The sequence below is a fragment of the Eufriesea mexicana genome, unplaced genomic scaffold (assembly GCF_001483705.2).
Source record: "Eufriesea mexicana isolate 0111107269 unplaced genomic scaffold, ASM148370v2 scaffold571, whole genome shotgun sequence".
NCBI classification, from domain to species: Eukaryota; Metazoa; Arthropoda; class Insecta; order Hymenoptera; family Apidae; genus Eufriesea; species Eufriesea mexicana.
In genome coordinates this window covers 1,020,507-1,034,814 of record NW_016908756.1, presented here as the reverse complement: position 1 = coordinate 1,034,814, position 14,308 = coordinate 1,020,507, and the positions used below count along the sequence as shown (strand labels likewise).

The 14,308-nt window shown below is 36.6% G+C and overlaps 3 protein-coding genes across 3 annotated transcripts; 2 read left to right on the top strand and 1 right to left on the bottom strand.

Moving 5' to 3' along the window:
* The first annotated feature begins 2,059 nt into the window (after window positions 1–2,059).
* LOC108546054 (uncharacterized) lies at window positions 2,060–3,578 on the top strand. The gene is made up of 2 exons (XM_017897973.1): window positions 2,060–2,080; window positions 2,901–3,578. Exon 2 carries the CDS (start codon window positions 2,901–2,903, stop codon window positions 3,576–3,578), a length of 678 nt encoding a protein of 225 aa, XP_017753462.1. The 5' UTR covers window positions 2,060–2,080.
* A 6,205-nt stretch (window positions 3,579–9,783) lies between these two features.
* LOC108546053 (uncharacterized) lies at window positions 9,784–10,485 on the top strand. Its single transcript, XM_017897972.1, has one exon. It carries the CDS (start codon window positions 9,784–9,786, stop codon window positions 10,483–10,485), a length of 702 nt encoding a protein of 233 aa, XP_017753461.1.
* A 1,331-nt stretch (window positions 10,486–11,816) lies between these two features.
* On the bottom strand, window positions 11,817–12,482 carry LOC108546052 (uncharacterized). The gene has a single exon (XM_017897971.1). It carries the CDS (start codon window positions 12,480–12,482, stop codon window positions 11,817–11,819), a length of 666 nt encoding a protein of 221 aa, XP_017753460.1.
* Window positions 12,483–14,308: the final 1,826 nt, after the last annotated feature.

The following is a 14,308-nucleotide window of genomic DNA, read 5'->3' as shown; positions in this document are numbered from 1 at the left end:
TCTCGTTCCGTCGGCCAAACTTCCGTCGCGTTAACGAACTTGGGATCGGGATCGATCATTCTTCCAGGAATCGATTTAAATCCACTACAACGGGGGCTGAAGCAAATCGAATCCGAATTATCAGGGTTGCTTCGACGACCACCATTTGTAGTCGAGAATCCTCCATCTTGGCATCGCAATCTTCATCCATTTCTCGAAGACGCGTGGAAATATCGGAATAAGAAAAATATAAATAATAATAACAATAATAATAAAATATAAATATAAATTTAAAGAAATTCGAAAATTGAATAATGAAAATTATCGAAATGGAATTTTCGTCTGATATCGATGAAAATATTTTCAGAAAATCGGTTTCCAGCTCGGACTATAGTTATTTGGAACGTAACTAGTTAGTGGACTAATTTGGAACTTAAATTCGATTTTCCTGGGAATTTTCTCGACATTTCTATCGTGGAAGTAATATTTCATAATATTTGGTGATTGCTAGTGTCTCGGTTGGAATTATTGACTCGGTACTTAGAGATATAAGCAGCGATTCTTATATCAGAGATAAAGAATTGTCGAAATACTAAGTCGAGAACATTGTTTGCGCTTTTATAGATCGGCAACTCGTTGGTTTCGACCATTCTCGCTCTGCAGTACCTACACAGCAAACGAGTGTCGAAAACGTTATCATTGCCATAAGTGAAGCGAGCTGTTTTGTACCTCTGGATAATCGAATGATAATTTAAAATAAAAATATAAACGAAGTAAGTAAGAGGAAGAAAATGAAAAAATATTTTAAGAAATTTTTTGAATTATAACCTTACTTTATATTAACCCTGTTAGGAAGGTTTCTACACTTTTCTATTAGGTGTACGTGTTTTCTCTTTGTATAAATATTTCTCGTTTCATGTGTCTTTTATTAACGTTCAGGATTGTAAAATGGATTTTCGACGACATTTCGTAAATTTTTTAACGTCGCAGTTAATTTAAGGGTCGTAGAGAATTCGCGATTGAATCTCTTCGATCGGTATTAATTTCGGTTTAAATTTATGTTCAACGTTAATTTGCTATTCGATTTTCGTATTAATATCGTTGGTCAATAGCGTGCAATTGAAACATTTGCATTATTTGTCAGCCGAAATTTGCAGATTTTTGCAATTATAACTAGCTCGTAGTTGAAACGCCTCGACATAGAGGGCAGCACGCGAACGTCAAAAACGTGGATCCAAGAGGACGATCTTTATCGATTTTAATATCTGCTCTGCTGATTACATCGAATTAAAGTGTCTCGTGGATCTGCACACTCATCGTTCTATGGTTCCGCAATTAAAACTTTATTTGCATTAGATCCTATTTGCAGATTACAATTGAATCGACGCAATTAAGTTTTCCGTTAATTTTATAAATATTCCAGGTATTAAGCTTGTTCAAAGAACAGTGTATAAACGAAACGTTGCCTGTATTATTTAATCATCGTTGGCTAAGGTTTTTAAATAAATATTTAATATTTTCCAGTAATTTGGCAGACATGCTAAACTGACGATCGTGTTTATTCACTTGTCTATAACTGAGTTATAAAAGACAGTTGGAAAATATTTGAAAACTTATTATTATATCAAACACAGCACGAGATGAAATTAGCGAGATTAAATAATTATCTACAATTACGCGGACACAATGAATATGCACAATAACGTTGCATTAAAATTTCAACGATCAATCACACTCGATCTCGACTTGGAACATTTTATCCGTTAAAGTACTTTATCGTTTCTTGTCTAGATAATAAGTGGTTACAGTATCGAATTTTATGCATCGAGCACAAGTAACGGTGTATTATATATTACTATTTGTCATCTTGCTCATCCTAAAAGGTCCTCGTTACGTTAACTCGATATCACCATAAACGATCTAATTTCCTGCTTCTATCTTGTCTCGTCGACTAGTGCTAATCATTGGATCATTCGTGTAATCTTATCTAGATGGATAGAGGGATAGATTGGATTCACCAATGGTATATAAATCGCAAGGAAGAACTGTCTTGCGTTAGAATTCTGCTGGTATTAATACACAAAAAATTGGAAAGCCTACGGTGAGTACCCGAATAATTTACTCGTTAACTAAAGACCTTCCATCACTTTCTACACTATACAATTTTCCCGGTAACCCTCGAGTATTATACAATGCAATTATGTCGTTCGAATTTCGCGCGATAGCAATATGCACTTCACGGTGCGTCCGAATTCTATTACAAAAATATTTCACTTAGAGACTATGTTAAATTGTGTTCAGACTCTAAACATTTGTAGTTTATATCCGAGTCATGCGAATCGTAGTGTCGTTCCGATTTCATGTGAAAGGGGAGTCGTGACTTGCAGTTGACGCTGCACCGGGATGCTACCGCGACGCCATCTTAGTCTCGCGAGACCAAAGATGGACGACGCGTGGCTGTACCACTTCACAATTTCCGATATCATTTTCTCACTGTTCTCAGACAATTAACCTCGCTAAATGATTCCTCCAAGTTCTATAAATTGGAAGATAGATGTTAACATTAACCTATTTGTATTTTCGCTTTAAACAAAATCTTTTAAGTTTCTAATTGAAATTGAATGTAACAAACAAGCTCTTACTTATATTTGATCAAGAAGTTATACATATTTTCGAATAAAATCATTCTATGTGACTTCGTAATATAGATTTATACGGTAAATAAACTTGAAATAGATAATTAATGGTGCAAATGCCAGTTTTGCAAATCTAACCTGCCACAGTTTGACACTTTCTTCCTTCCTCATATCTTCTCTCATTCCGATTCTTCCGAAATTCTTCTTTTCCCGTTTAGTGTAAATTACGCAACGAAAGTCTCGCGATCTTACATCTGCTCATCGCGATGTTCTACCTGCTTGCAGATGAAACTCGCTCTCGCATTCGTGACCGTTTTGGCCACGGTCAGCCAACTCGATGCTTCTGGCATCGAAGTGCCAGCGTCGGGCACAGGTGCTCTGGCCAAAGACCTGCAGGAATTCGTGAACTTGCTGAACGTGAACAAAGTGGTGGAGCTGACGAAGGTGTACCTAGCCAACGACAAAGAGTTCCAATGGGTCATCTCTTTCATGCAGAGCGACGATATGAAGGATTACCTGCATGACTTGGCCGACATGCCTCAGTTTAAAAAGTTACTCGACTACTTGATGGCCAACGGACTCGACTCGTACAGCTTGTTAGAGTTCATAAATGACGCCATGAATCACAAACCGAAGAAAATATGGAGCAACTCCGGGCTGAAGATTTCTGGTGGCCTCTCCGGCTACTTCAGTGATCTCGTAGCCAACACGCCGGTGTACGGTTGGACCAACCTGTTCGAGTACAAGGTCGCCACCTCCATAGTGTTCAAAAATTTCGTAGACGAAATCCTGTCTCCCCAGTACACCAACCTGTTCACGAGCACGTTTGACAACGAACATTTCGCGAATGTGTTAAAACAGCTCCAGTACCTCGACATCGATAGCGAAACTTTCCACACGAACTTCTCCACTTTGCTCGTCGTCAAGGCACTGATTTATCAGTATGAAAGAATACTCGTGTAGACCTATTTATACAATTCCGACGATGTCTCGAAGCTTTCGATCATAGAGATGTGACATGAAGAATTATTTTATGTATATATTAAATATAAGTTGAGATTACGATAATTTAATAAAAGTCGAATTACTTCTCGTTATTAATAAAATATTCTTTTTAATTTTTCTTTGTCTACGTTTCCTGTTTCCCTTTTCAGGTTCTTCTGTGACATTGATTAGTCAGAAAATTCTGAAATACCGATTGGAAAGGAATATAATTTTCGCGTGATATTCTTGATAGACAGTTTCCGGTTCTTGATGAAATACAGGTTACGCGAATAATTCGAATCTCCTAAAAATTTTCGCGTTGAGATAATCGCTAGAAAGTCGAAAATAATAAATTGACAATGACTTAGGGTTTATCAATTCCGCAAACTATTTGCTAATATGAACGTTACACGTTTCGTGATCACAGATCGTGTAGTAGGTATCTATGAACATGGATAATAAATCCATTGGCTTATCAATTGATTGATAGAACCAATAAAATGATAACGATAATGTAGGGTAATACAGAAAATAATTTATCTCTCGTATATCTCTATATATTTCTATTCCTTAAAAATTCCCTAATCATGCCATAGTGCTCGTCGAATAATAAAATATCAGAGAAACTTTTGAAAAATAAAGGCGAATAAATAACAAGAAATTAATAATAAATTGAATAAAATTTGAAAATGTGAAAATATATAAATGAAAGTTACTTCTAAGTATGTGTTATATAACAATTATTTATATAAACGTATAACAATCATGTATTATATATTACATTTTATTATATACGAATAAACATATAACAGAATATATAATACATTATTATTATACATTTATATAGATAATTATTACATAATGTATATTCAGTATATTTCCCTTTATTTTTCAAAAATTTCTCCCATATTTTATATACAAATAATATATCAATTGTGATAATATATATAGATAACAGAATTATCTAGAAAGGAATCAGTTCAATATAGTACTTTCACACGATTCACGTTTCTTTCGTATGTACATACCTAATCACATTTATGCACCGTCCATACAATAGAATACCTCACGTAACAATTGGCATTAGAAATATGCAAAGCGTCGAGAAATTCGCGTGAATAATGGAAATTAATTTGATAAATTTATAATACGCTTCCAAGACAATTAATCACGTATATACATTTGAACATCGGGTGACAGACTATAATCGAAGAGTCATCGTGATCCGTCACTAGATACTGTCTAGTACAATAATTTCAAGTAATAATCGGAAGTTTTTAGTTTAGTTTATAATTTAGTATAATCGTCATTAATCATCTCTAACTACTTAATACCACGATTCCAAGAACATTTCAAACAACGTATTAATCCAGGAATTTGGGCGTCATCGATTACAATTTGATTTACAATTCAAAGTAATTGTAGATCATCGTCACACATTTCTGAGTATAAAATAATTTAATTATTCTAATTAATTAATTCGTAATTCATTCAGAATTATCGTAATTTGTCAGTACTGCATTATTAAATAATGCAATAATTATAAATAAATTTGAACAATACTGAACACGTTTCCATCGACTCCAAAAAATATGTTTTCATATTAGGGGATCCTAATCGTCATCCTAACTTTGGGGGCTGTTTTCATCCCTTTAACCCTTTGCACTCGAGAGGTGAGCTTCAGTCACCATTTCATAGAATTTGGTGGATCGATATTGATTAATATATCAAATTTAATGCAATATAACAGTGTGCGAAGTATCGAAGTTAAATAATTCTACAATTCTATTATTATACAATTCTTCAATTACTGCTCCAAAATGTATCGTCAGTTTTTTAGCAGAGAATCTTTGAATTTCTACTCTTCTCTAGCCAAAAAGTCGCCGAGTGCAAAGGGTTAATAAGGACGATGATTAATAAAAGAAAATATGTGTCAAATATTTTTTTGGCAACTATATTTCACGTATAATTTCATCAATTATGGTGTAGGAGGGATGGACATGTCCCCTGGTAAGAAACAAAGCACGAATCGTACGTCCATTCTAGTAATTTTCCTTTCATATGATCCTATGGTGATTTCGGAGAGCATCGTGACGTTGACATGTTTAATCATACGATTCATCGATCAAATTCACGTCGCGGAATTGATAATTCGCTCGAGACGCAATTCGCAAGTTTCATCTGCCTATATCACGTGAGAAATATACGTCACTCTACGTGCGCGATATAAGGCGATAATGAAAGGCAGTATGGTAAAGAGAATCAGGGAAAATAATACTCGATAGATTACGATTATTCGTTAAAGGGTCCGCAATTTTTCAAATTATCATTCGATACTTGATTCATCGACAATACGTGACCAATTGAACCATTTGCTTCTAGTAATAGATAAATAGTAAATGATTCACGTGCTTCGAACAGGTTGCCCTAATTTAGCAGAATTTTTTAACGTTTCGCAATTTTGCGTACAGCTATATATCTTAATTGCTTGATCGCGATAAAATCACCGTGTAACAGAATAGCACACATCATAGAATAGAATAAAATTTATAATATATAGAAATAAAAATAATTTTCGAAGAATTAATATACTGTAGATGTACAAAATATAATTATTCGTTAAATGCAATTTAATAAATATTTCAGCAATATTCGTGTACGAAAAGACGCTAATAATTAGGTTGAAGAATTTTCGAGGAATTAATAAACTGTAAATATACGAAATATAATTATTCGTTAAATGCAATTTAATAAATATAAACAATAATAAATACAAACAATAGCACACAACATCATAGAATAGAATAAAATTTATAATATATAGAAATAAAAATAATTTTCGAAGAATTAATATACTGTAGATGTACAAAATATAATTATTCGTTAAATGCAATTTAATAAATATAAACAAGTTTCAGCAATATTCATTTATGAAAAGACGCTAATAATTAGGTTGAAGAATTTTCGAAGAATTAATAAACTGTAAATATACGAAATATAATTATTCGTTAAATGCAATTTAATAAATATAAACAAGTTTCAGCAATATTCATTTATGAAAAGACGCTAATAATTAGGTTTAAAAATTAATAAAATGTCCACAGTCGCTTATATTAATATTCGTGCACCTTTTTAATGTTAATATGTATACTCCAAACTTCGATTAAATATTTATGTAGAAATAAAATATAAACATAGAAAATTGGATCGTGGTATATAGCAATTACTAATATAAAAAATTTGATACCTAATTTTGATTATTGCATAAATATTTAAAAAAGGACCGGAAAAGAGGTAATTATTATGCAACACTGATATACGGACAATTTATAAATTGAAATTTCAAGTATACAATTATAGCATGTATGAATTGGATAAAGAAAAATTATTCATTATCATTGATTTACGTTATGTGTTCATACATATGCATGTACGTAAGAATTCCTTAATGAAGAAGTCAATTGGTGTCGAATATGTCCAATGATATGTAATCGTCATCGGTTACATGAAATGATAAAAAGCGCAATGTTTTGATCGATTAGGTAACAATACGAAGACTGACAAACGCTTTGCGAAGCAGTATCTGTCAAGTATCACTGTCCTATAGTCATTGTCATTTCCTTTTGCGATACTATCTTTAATTATAATTATCATTTCGACGTACTGTGACGTAACGACTTTTCACGACAAAAAGTGGATGATATCTTTGAAATGCTTCTCGAGAAAACCATCAGCCGGACAACGTGAATCTGATCGATGAATCGAATGCTTGAATACTGAATGACGATGGAATCGTATCGGAGGAAAATCACGCAAATGATAATCAATGTATACTGCGTGTCTCAATTTCGAAGATAAAGGTTCCGCACTTGTAAATTTCGAGATCAAAATCAAACTCCACTCCATTCCATACGTATCTTCTATTCGTCATTTCCAATCATTTATTATAATAAATTCACGCGCCATTATCGATATCTCGAATTATTTAATATTTCAACCGAATAGAAACATTTTTGAAACATTTTTAATCATAGATCGAGAAATATGTCAAAGAATGGAAATAACAGGAAATATCGGTAATTTCTCTTCTTTTAACACGTTGAGTGCTACGTCAGTCCCTAGGAACTGACAGAAGACATTTCGTTTGGACGGTGTGGATTCTAGGGACTGACAGCGAATTTTTCGTTTGATCATCATCGATGCGTAAGACTGGCATTGTCAAGGGTTAAATTATCAATGACAATTAATATATTGTAAAAATTTAATTCCCTCTGCTAAAGTAAATCTTTACACTTCCGTGGCTTTTTTCGACTGATCGTTTCTTGGTGATCGCCTTTTTGCCTTTCTGGCATTCCCCACCCCATTATCTTCTGTTTATAATTTGTATATTTGTGCATTGGCTGTACCATTCTCACAGTCTAAACGACAAAGTGAAACAAAGTAATCTTCTGCTCATACCCTTCGGTATACTTGAGCGTTCGGCATCAAGTGCTCGCTAGCTGCCGCCTGAGCGGAAAGTATAGCAAAATCGGCGCCGCACTCAACGTGTTAATTATTTTGTAGGGGGTCTTCCCCCACGGTTATTGAATGTCAATTGGTCGCAGGTATCCTCGTGTGGCGGTGGTGCTAGAAGGGATGAAAGGAAAAGGAAGGGATGCGCTTGGTCCCAGGACCTGCTAGTGGCCTCATCAGTAAGACTACACAAGCAGGCCCTGCCTTAGACTATTGGGACTATTAATAATAACCTTCGACTATTAGTAGGGATACTATTGAAAGGTCTGGTATGATATATTCCCTGCGATTTAGACTATTGGGACTATTAATAAGGACCTGCGGACTATTAATAGGAATTACTATTGGAAGATCTGGATGTTATTATATATATAGGAGGCGGGGGGTTTCCTACGGACTTGCGAGAAAACCATCGAACCTCCTTCAAGTCGGAATTCCATCTAGCGGCGAGAGTGAGAATGATAGTCGCTATAGACAGCACACATCCGGCCCCGGGCCTGCTGCTAGTGGACTCATGAAGTAAAGGGGGCTTTCCCCTATCAGGCCCCCTCTCTGTCTTAGACCGGGGAATACTATTGAAAGGTTTAGGAAGTTATATATATAGGAAGCGGAGGCTTTCCGAGGGACTTGCGAGAAAGTTTTCCAACCTCCTTCAAGTCGGAATCCATCTAGCGGCGAGAGAGATAATGATGTCCCCCTACAGACACCATATAATATGCGTCCCAGACCGACCCTGCTAGTGGACTCATGAGTAAAGCTACCTAGCAGTCCCTACCCGGACCGGAATAATATTCGAATGTCGAGAAGTTATATATATAGGAAGCGGAGGTGTTACGAGGACTTGCGAGAAAGTGCTCGAACCTCCTTCAAGTCGGAATCCATCTAGCGGCGAGAGTGAGAACGATGGTCGCTACGATCTATTATTCTCATTTTATTTTCCAAAGAACGTGAACGTTGTTTCGAGTGTCCAGCGAGATCCAAGGAAGTCCGTCGACTTCGCGAGCTTCCGGGGCAAATAAAAATGGCGCATGCATGATAATCCTCGCGGTGACTCGCCCCTGTAAATTTCGAATCCTCGACGTAACCATCTAACCGATCAATCGATTCTATAAATCCCGTGTTAAATGTGAACACCTCGACAACGAAATACTCGATAAATAATCTACCATAACCTATCTCGACTGGGCAGTTAACCAAGAAACCCGCGTGACCTAGAACAATAACAAGAGGAATATTCGTATGATGGCTCAGAGAATGTACTTCACGCTTTTAAAAAAGCCCTCCCTCTTCCACGTGTCTTAAAATCCAGTTTCCACTGATGTAAGTACTTATCCATACTTAATCTCATGCTTAATCGCAGAATTCAGAACCCCTGTCAATTTTTCCGAGCTGTCAAGCAACGACACACTGCACAATTGACATAATAAATATTGGCCACGTATATTTCTTAAATTATAATAGAATTAAAATAAAAATTCTCCACTGAGATTAATAAAACCGACAATCTTCCTAATCAATCTTCCAGAAACTATACTCGTGCCAACAAGATCAATTGACAGCGCTCAGCCACTATCCTCCACGGATTTCAAGCTGTGAAACGACTAGTGAATCGCAAGTTTGTCATCGTTACGATGATGTCATACTGAAACCTGTCTCAACAATTTCTCGAGAAATGAACCCTCAGATAGTGATCACGAGCTTAATGGCCGCCGCGTCGGTAGTCGTGTTCGGGTACTACGCCTTCAAGAGGAGGTCAGGACCAAGCGATCCTGACCTGCCAAGCCTGCCTCCGTTGGAGGACACCAGCTCGCTGGACGATGACCTGAAGGACATTCTCGCGTTCGTCCCGATGAAGGAGGTGCAGGGGATCGTGGAGAGATACATGAAATACGACGCGCAGATCGCGGACACGGTGAGCTTCGTGAATGACCAGAAGAGGTTCATCCTTCGGGAGTTCCAGGCAATACCGGAAGCGAGCAAGCTGATCGACTTCCTGCGGCAAAATGGTCTGCGAGTGGACGATTGGCAGGAGAGGATCAGATGCTTCTGGAAGACGTCGCCGAGGTTCGTCAAGTACGAGCCCAAGATGGCTGCAGGGGGTCTGAGCGTGATGATTAATAAGATACTCGACACTATGCCTCTGGATGAACTGCACGAGCTGCTGCGACAGAAGGTGAAATACTCCGCGAGCTTTCGAAGGTTCCTGGTCGTCTTGAAGTCCAAAGCTTTCAAGGACTTCTGCAACGCTATGGAGGAGAATGATGTCCTGCACCATCACTACTTCTGGGCGAAGGAAGGCGGCTTGGAGGTCACCTTCGCCATTGAGCTGTTCAACGAGTTGCACGCGTACCTCACGCAGACCTTGGTCGTTTGACTGTTTCCAAATTGGCTACCGATTTTTGTCAATGACGAATAAAATGCAAATGCAGATAAAAGAGTTACTGCGCATTATTAATTTCCGAGCTTCTGTCGGAAGCACCTGAACAGTGAAATTATATGTACCGGTTATTATTAATTTATTTATTTATTAGTCACAAGAGAATATTTCATTTCGGTAGATTGAAAAATGGGACAGGACAAATTTCTGGAAAGTAAGGTTCGATGTTAGTGTACATTTAATCATGGAACTTTTTCGAAAGTTCATGAAGAGTGGAGCCTCTGTTATATGTATATTTCGATTGGGATAACTGCGAGTGAACATTTTGCATTAGGATGATGAGAAGCATGATCAAAAAATTTTCCAAAAAGAATTTTGAGACTTTATACTTATTACATTATCTGGAGAAGAATTTCGATATTATCTATCCGAATTATCTAATTGGATGTTTACATTAGCACGATTGGAAGGGAGAGGTCAAGATATTTTTCGAAAAATAGAATTCTTGTGATAGAAACAGTTTGGTATTTCTGGTGTATAATATATTTTTCAAGGAATTATGTGTTGTTCCACAGGATTGCCAAGAAACAGGATTCTACATTAGCATAATGAGAAACACGGTAGAAAATCAGTGTATATGGCATCGTGTTTGCGAGATTACGGATAATCAGAAAAAGAAGACTCGTTTGATATCACGATCATCAGCGACGTTTAATTTGCTACCTTACCTCGTAATAGATAAGCAATATGTTTGTAAACATAGTAAGTGGATCGTTCTCTCCTCGTCACTGATGCTACTGCCACTATTATTCACGGCATATACAGAACGCAAGATTGCACGAATAATAGCAAAAATTATTAAATGCAATGTAACTGACGTTTCTATAAGACCTTATCGCCTAAAAAATATTGACACATGTACGTGGTACTCGATACAGAACATTTCCTTATTGATTTATTGCGATCAACATAGTAGTATCGCAGTAAGAAATCATTGGTTTCCAAATTAAACGCTGATTATTATCGAAGATTTTTTCGCAATTTCTAATCTATTTTTCTCTTCTTACGGAAATTAAACCTAGTCGTAATGTCAGGTCTCGACATTTATTTTCATTCGATTCTTTTTATTTCCCTGCTCAAACTTCGTTTGACAGAAATATCGTGGATTATGCATCAAAACTTTGTATATCATTTCTGGGAATACTGCTTGGATCGCAAAGGACACAGGCGAAGAATGAAGAGAACCGCGTTTCCATGCGAAATAAATATATTTTATTTTTTAAGGAGAGAAATCAACGTAATATTAAATGTACATAATTTGTCGAATTTTACGTGACAATGACGAAAGTTGAGAGCAATAATGGTGTATAGGCTAAGAAAACTTCTCTGTCCACGCCAACTGTAGCAACCATGTCTACCAGCCGTTTATAGTGCTCGTTGTTGAAAATGGAGAAATAAAATTCAGGGAATCCGTTAGATGTAATTTCGTGTGTGAGATCCTTGACCACCTTCGAGTGTTCCAGCTTCTTGGTGAACATATTCAAGATCTCTTCCAATGGGATAATTCTACCCAGGTCAGAGAGGAATCCATCGAGTCCACCAGTGATTTCAACTTTGGAGATAGTCAGTGAGGCTCTGAGCTTCTGGACAAGCGGTGGTATGCGCAGGGCTCCGTTCAACTTGTTTATCAGGTAGTAAATATCGAGACCGTTGTTCTGTACATAGTTCATCAGCGATATGAATTTAGGCTCTGCTTCGAAGAACTGCACCCACTCTTTCGTCTCCGTGTTGCCCAAGTAGGCCATGACAGCTCGGAACTGCTCGTCTTGGGTTGCATAGGCCTTTGACAGAGCTACTATATCGTCGACAGGCAGTATGTCGACGAAGTCTTGCATCTCGTTGGCCAGAGCTCCGGATCCCGTAGCTGGGAGCTGGTAAGCGTTCAGGGGAATGGCCGCGGCCAGGAAAACCAACATGGCGACTGCGAACTTCATCTGAGAAAATGCCAGAGGAACGATGGTAAATGGCAAGTGAAAATTGCTGGATTACGTGTTCGTACTTGAAGACAGAATTTGAGTATCGATATTTGTATATTCCTTTTTCATTTTTGAAAATCATTTGTCCAACTTTTCAGCGAATTTTTGTATGTTCTTTGTCTTCCGAGATTGACATGTATTCGAGTATTGTTATTTTAATATTAACATATCGATATTAAAAATTAGGAGACGATATGAAATTATGTTAACACGTTGACTGCCATGGTGATCATCAATGACCGATGCTTGTCTCCTGAGTGGGCTCATGGTGGTCACCAGTGCTCTGATTTTTTAAATTTATATTTGTTCTATTCTAACCAATTTTTGAATATTTGAAGAACGCAAATAAATAGAGAACTTTCAATAAAATACATTAATAATTTCCATCATTATTTTCTTTTTCTTTGCCATATTGTTTGATAATTGAACATTATATCCTAGGAATAACGAAAATTTTATCGTGGCTCCCTGAGTGCACCATATAAGAAGTGCATGGCAGTCAAAGTGTTAAAGGATAAAAATTATATTTGGTTACAGTGGGTTCAGTGTCAGTGAATCTACGTCTCGAGTATAATAATATAATATCATAAAGTACACATATCCAGTGATAATAATAAATAGGAAGTCAGAATTTAATTAATAATTACGTACTACAATGTAAGAGAAAATAAAGAAGGAAACTTTGGCAATTAGAGTAACTCTGCGTCAATGCAAGTTTATTATTCCGTCTGAGCTTTAAGATCATCGGGAGTCTACTGTAGATCCAGTCTAGAGACACAAACAAAGATTGAAACCCTGGATTCTTAGATATCTGCTTCCAATCTTTCTTCGTAGAGTTCATGTTCAACTCGAAGTATCGAATGAAAATAAATTTTGATCGAGAAAGCTCTAGCTTGTTATGAGTCCAATTAAAGTGAGTAAGTCGTATTGACACTTACCTTGTTATTTTTCCTCGAACTTGCTGTTGCTTCTTTGTTTCTTAAAGTGAACTGTCAAGTATCGTTCACCCGTTTTCCATCACATTTTATACACGTTCGGAAGGTGATAAAATTCGGTTAATCTTATCGAATATTATTCATGATATTGAATTACACCGAATTCCTTATCGCGTGAATTGTACTTGTAAATAATGTTAGACCTAGTCCGTATCGTAGATATTAATATTGGTGGGAGATGGATTCCTTGGAAATGTGTCTAAAATGTGACGTAGCTAACACCTGCGAGCAGATTTCAAATCGTCGAGCAAAAATCGAATCTTCTGAAAGGAAATTTTAGCCGCTGGCTGAAACGTGGCTGCATGATGCTGCTGGAGTATAATAACGTCGGAGGAACATCATCAAAGAAGAACATCTTTAGAGAAGAAGCTACCCCTATAACCTGCTTTGGGAGCTTCATTAAGAGAGACGTAAAAACGTTGTTTCACAAAGGAAATGTTTATCGGCGTGTGATGGCTACTTCGTCAGCCCCGGCCAGGTCAGCCGCCATTATGGTCTTTATTCAGCACGCAAACTTTCTTTTGAATTGCATAAAATTACAACTTCCCTCTTTCGACTATTATTTTTCCGCGCGAATTTCAGAGTTCTTTCGATGAACTCGAAAACTGCTGTGAACAAGAATAATAGATTACTTAAAATCCAGGAAAGTTTTGAATTTCCACAATTTTTTGATCGACCAAAATTTCCGCGGTAAAATTCCATCGCGACTCAAACAAGATATTTCGATTAGCACTTGAAGTCCTGAATTTCTTACAAAATTGCAATTCGATTTCGAATTTTAAAACGTCA

Coding starts and splice junctions, on each gene's coding strand:
- LOC108546054 (XM_017897973.1), top strand. CDS start 2,901: ATGAAACTCGCTCTCGCATTCGTGACCGTTTTGGCCACGGTCAGCCAA.
- LOC108546053 (XM_017897972.1), top strand. CDS start 9,784: ATGAACCCTCAGATAGTGATCACGAGCTTAATGGCCGCCGCGTCGGTA.
- LOC108546052 (XM_017897971.1), bottom strand. CDS start 12,482: ATGAAGTTCGCAGTCGCCATGTTGGTTTTCCTGGCCGCGGCCATTCCC.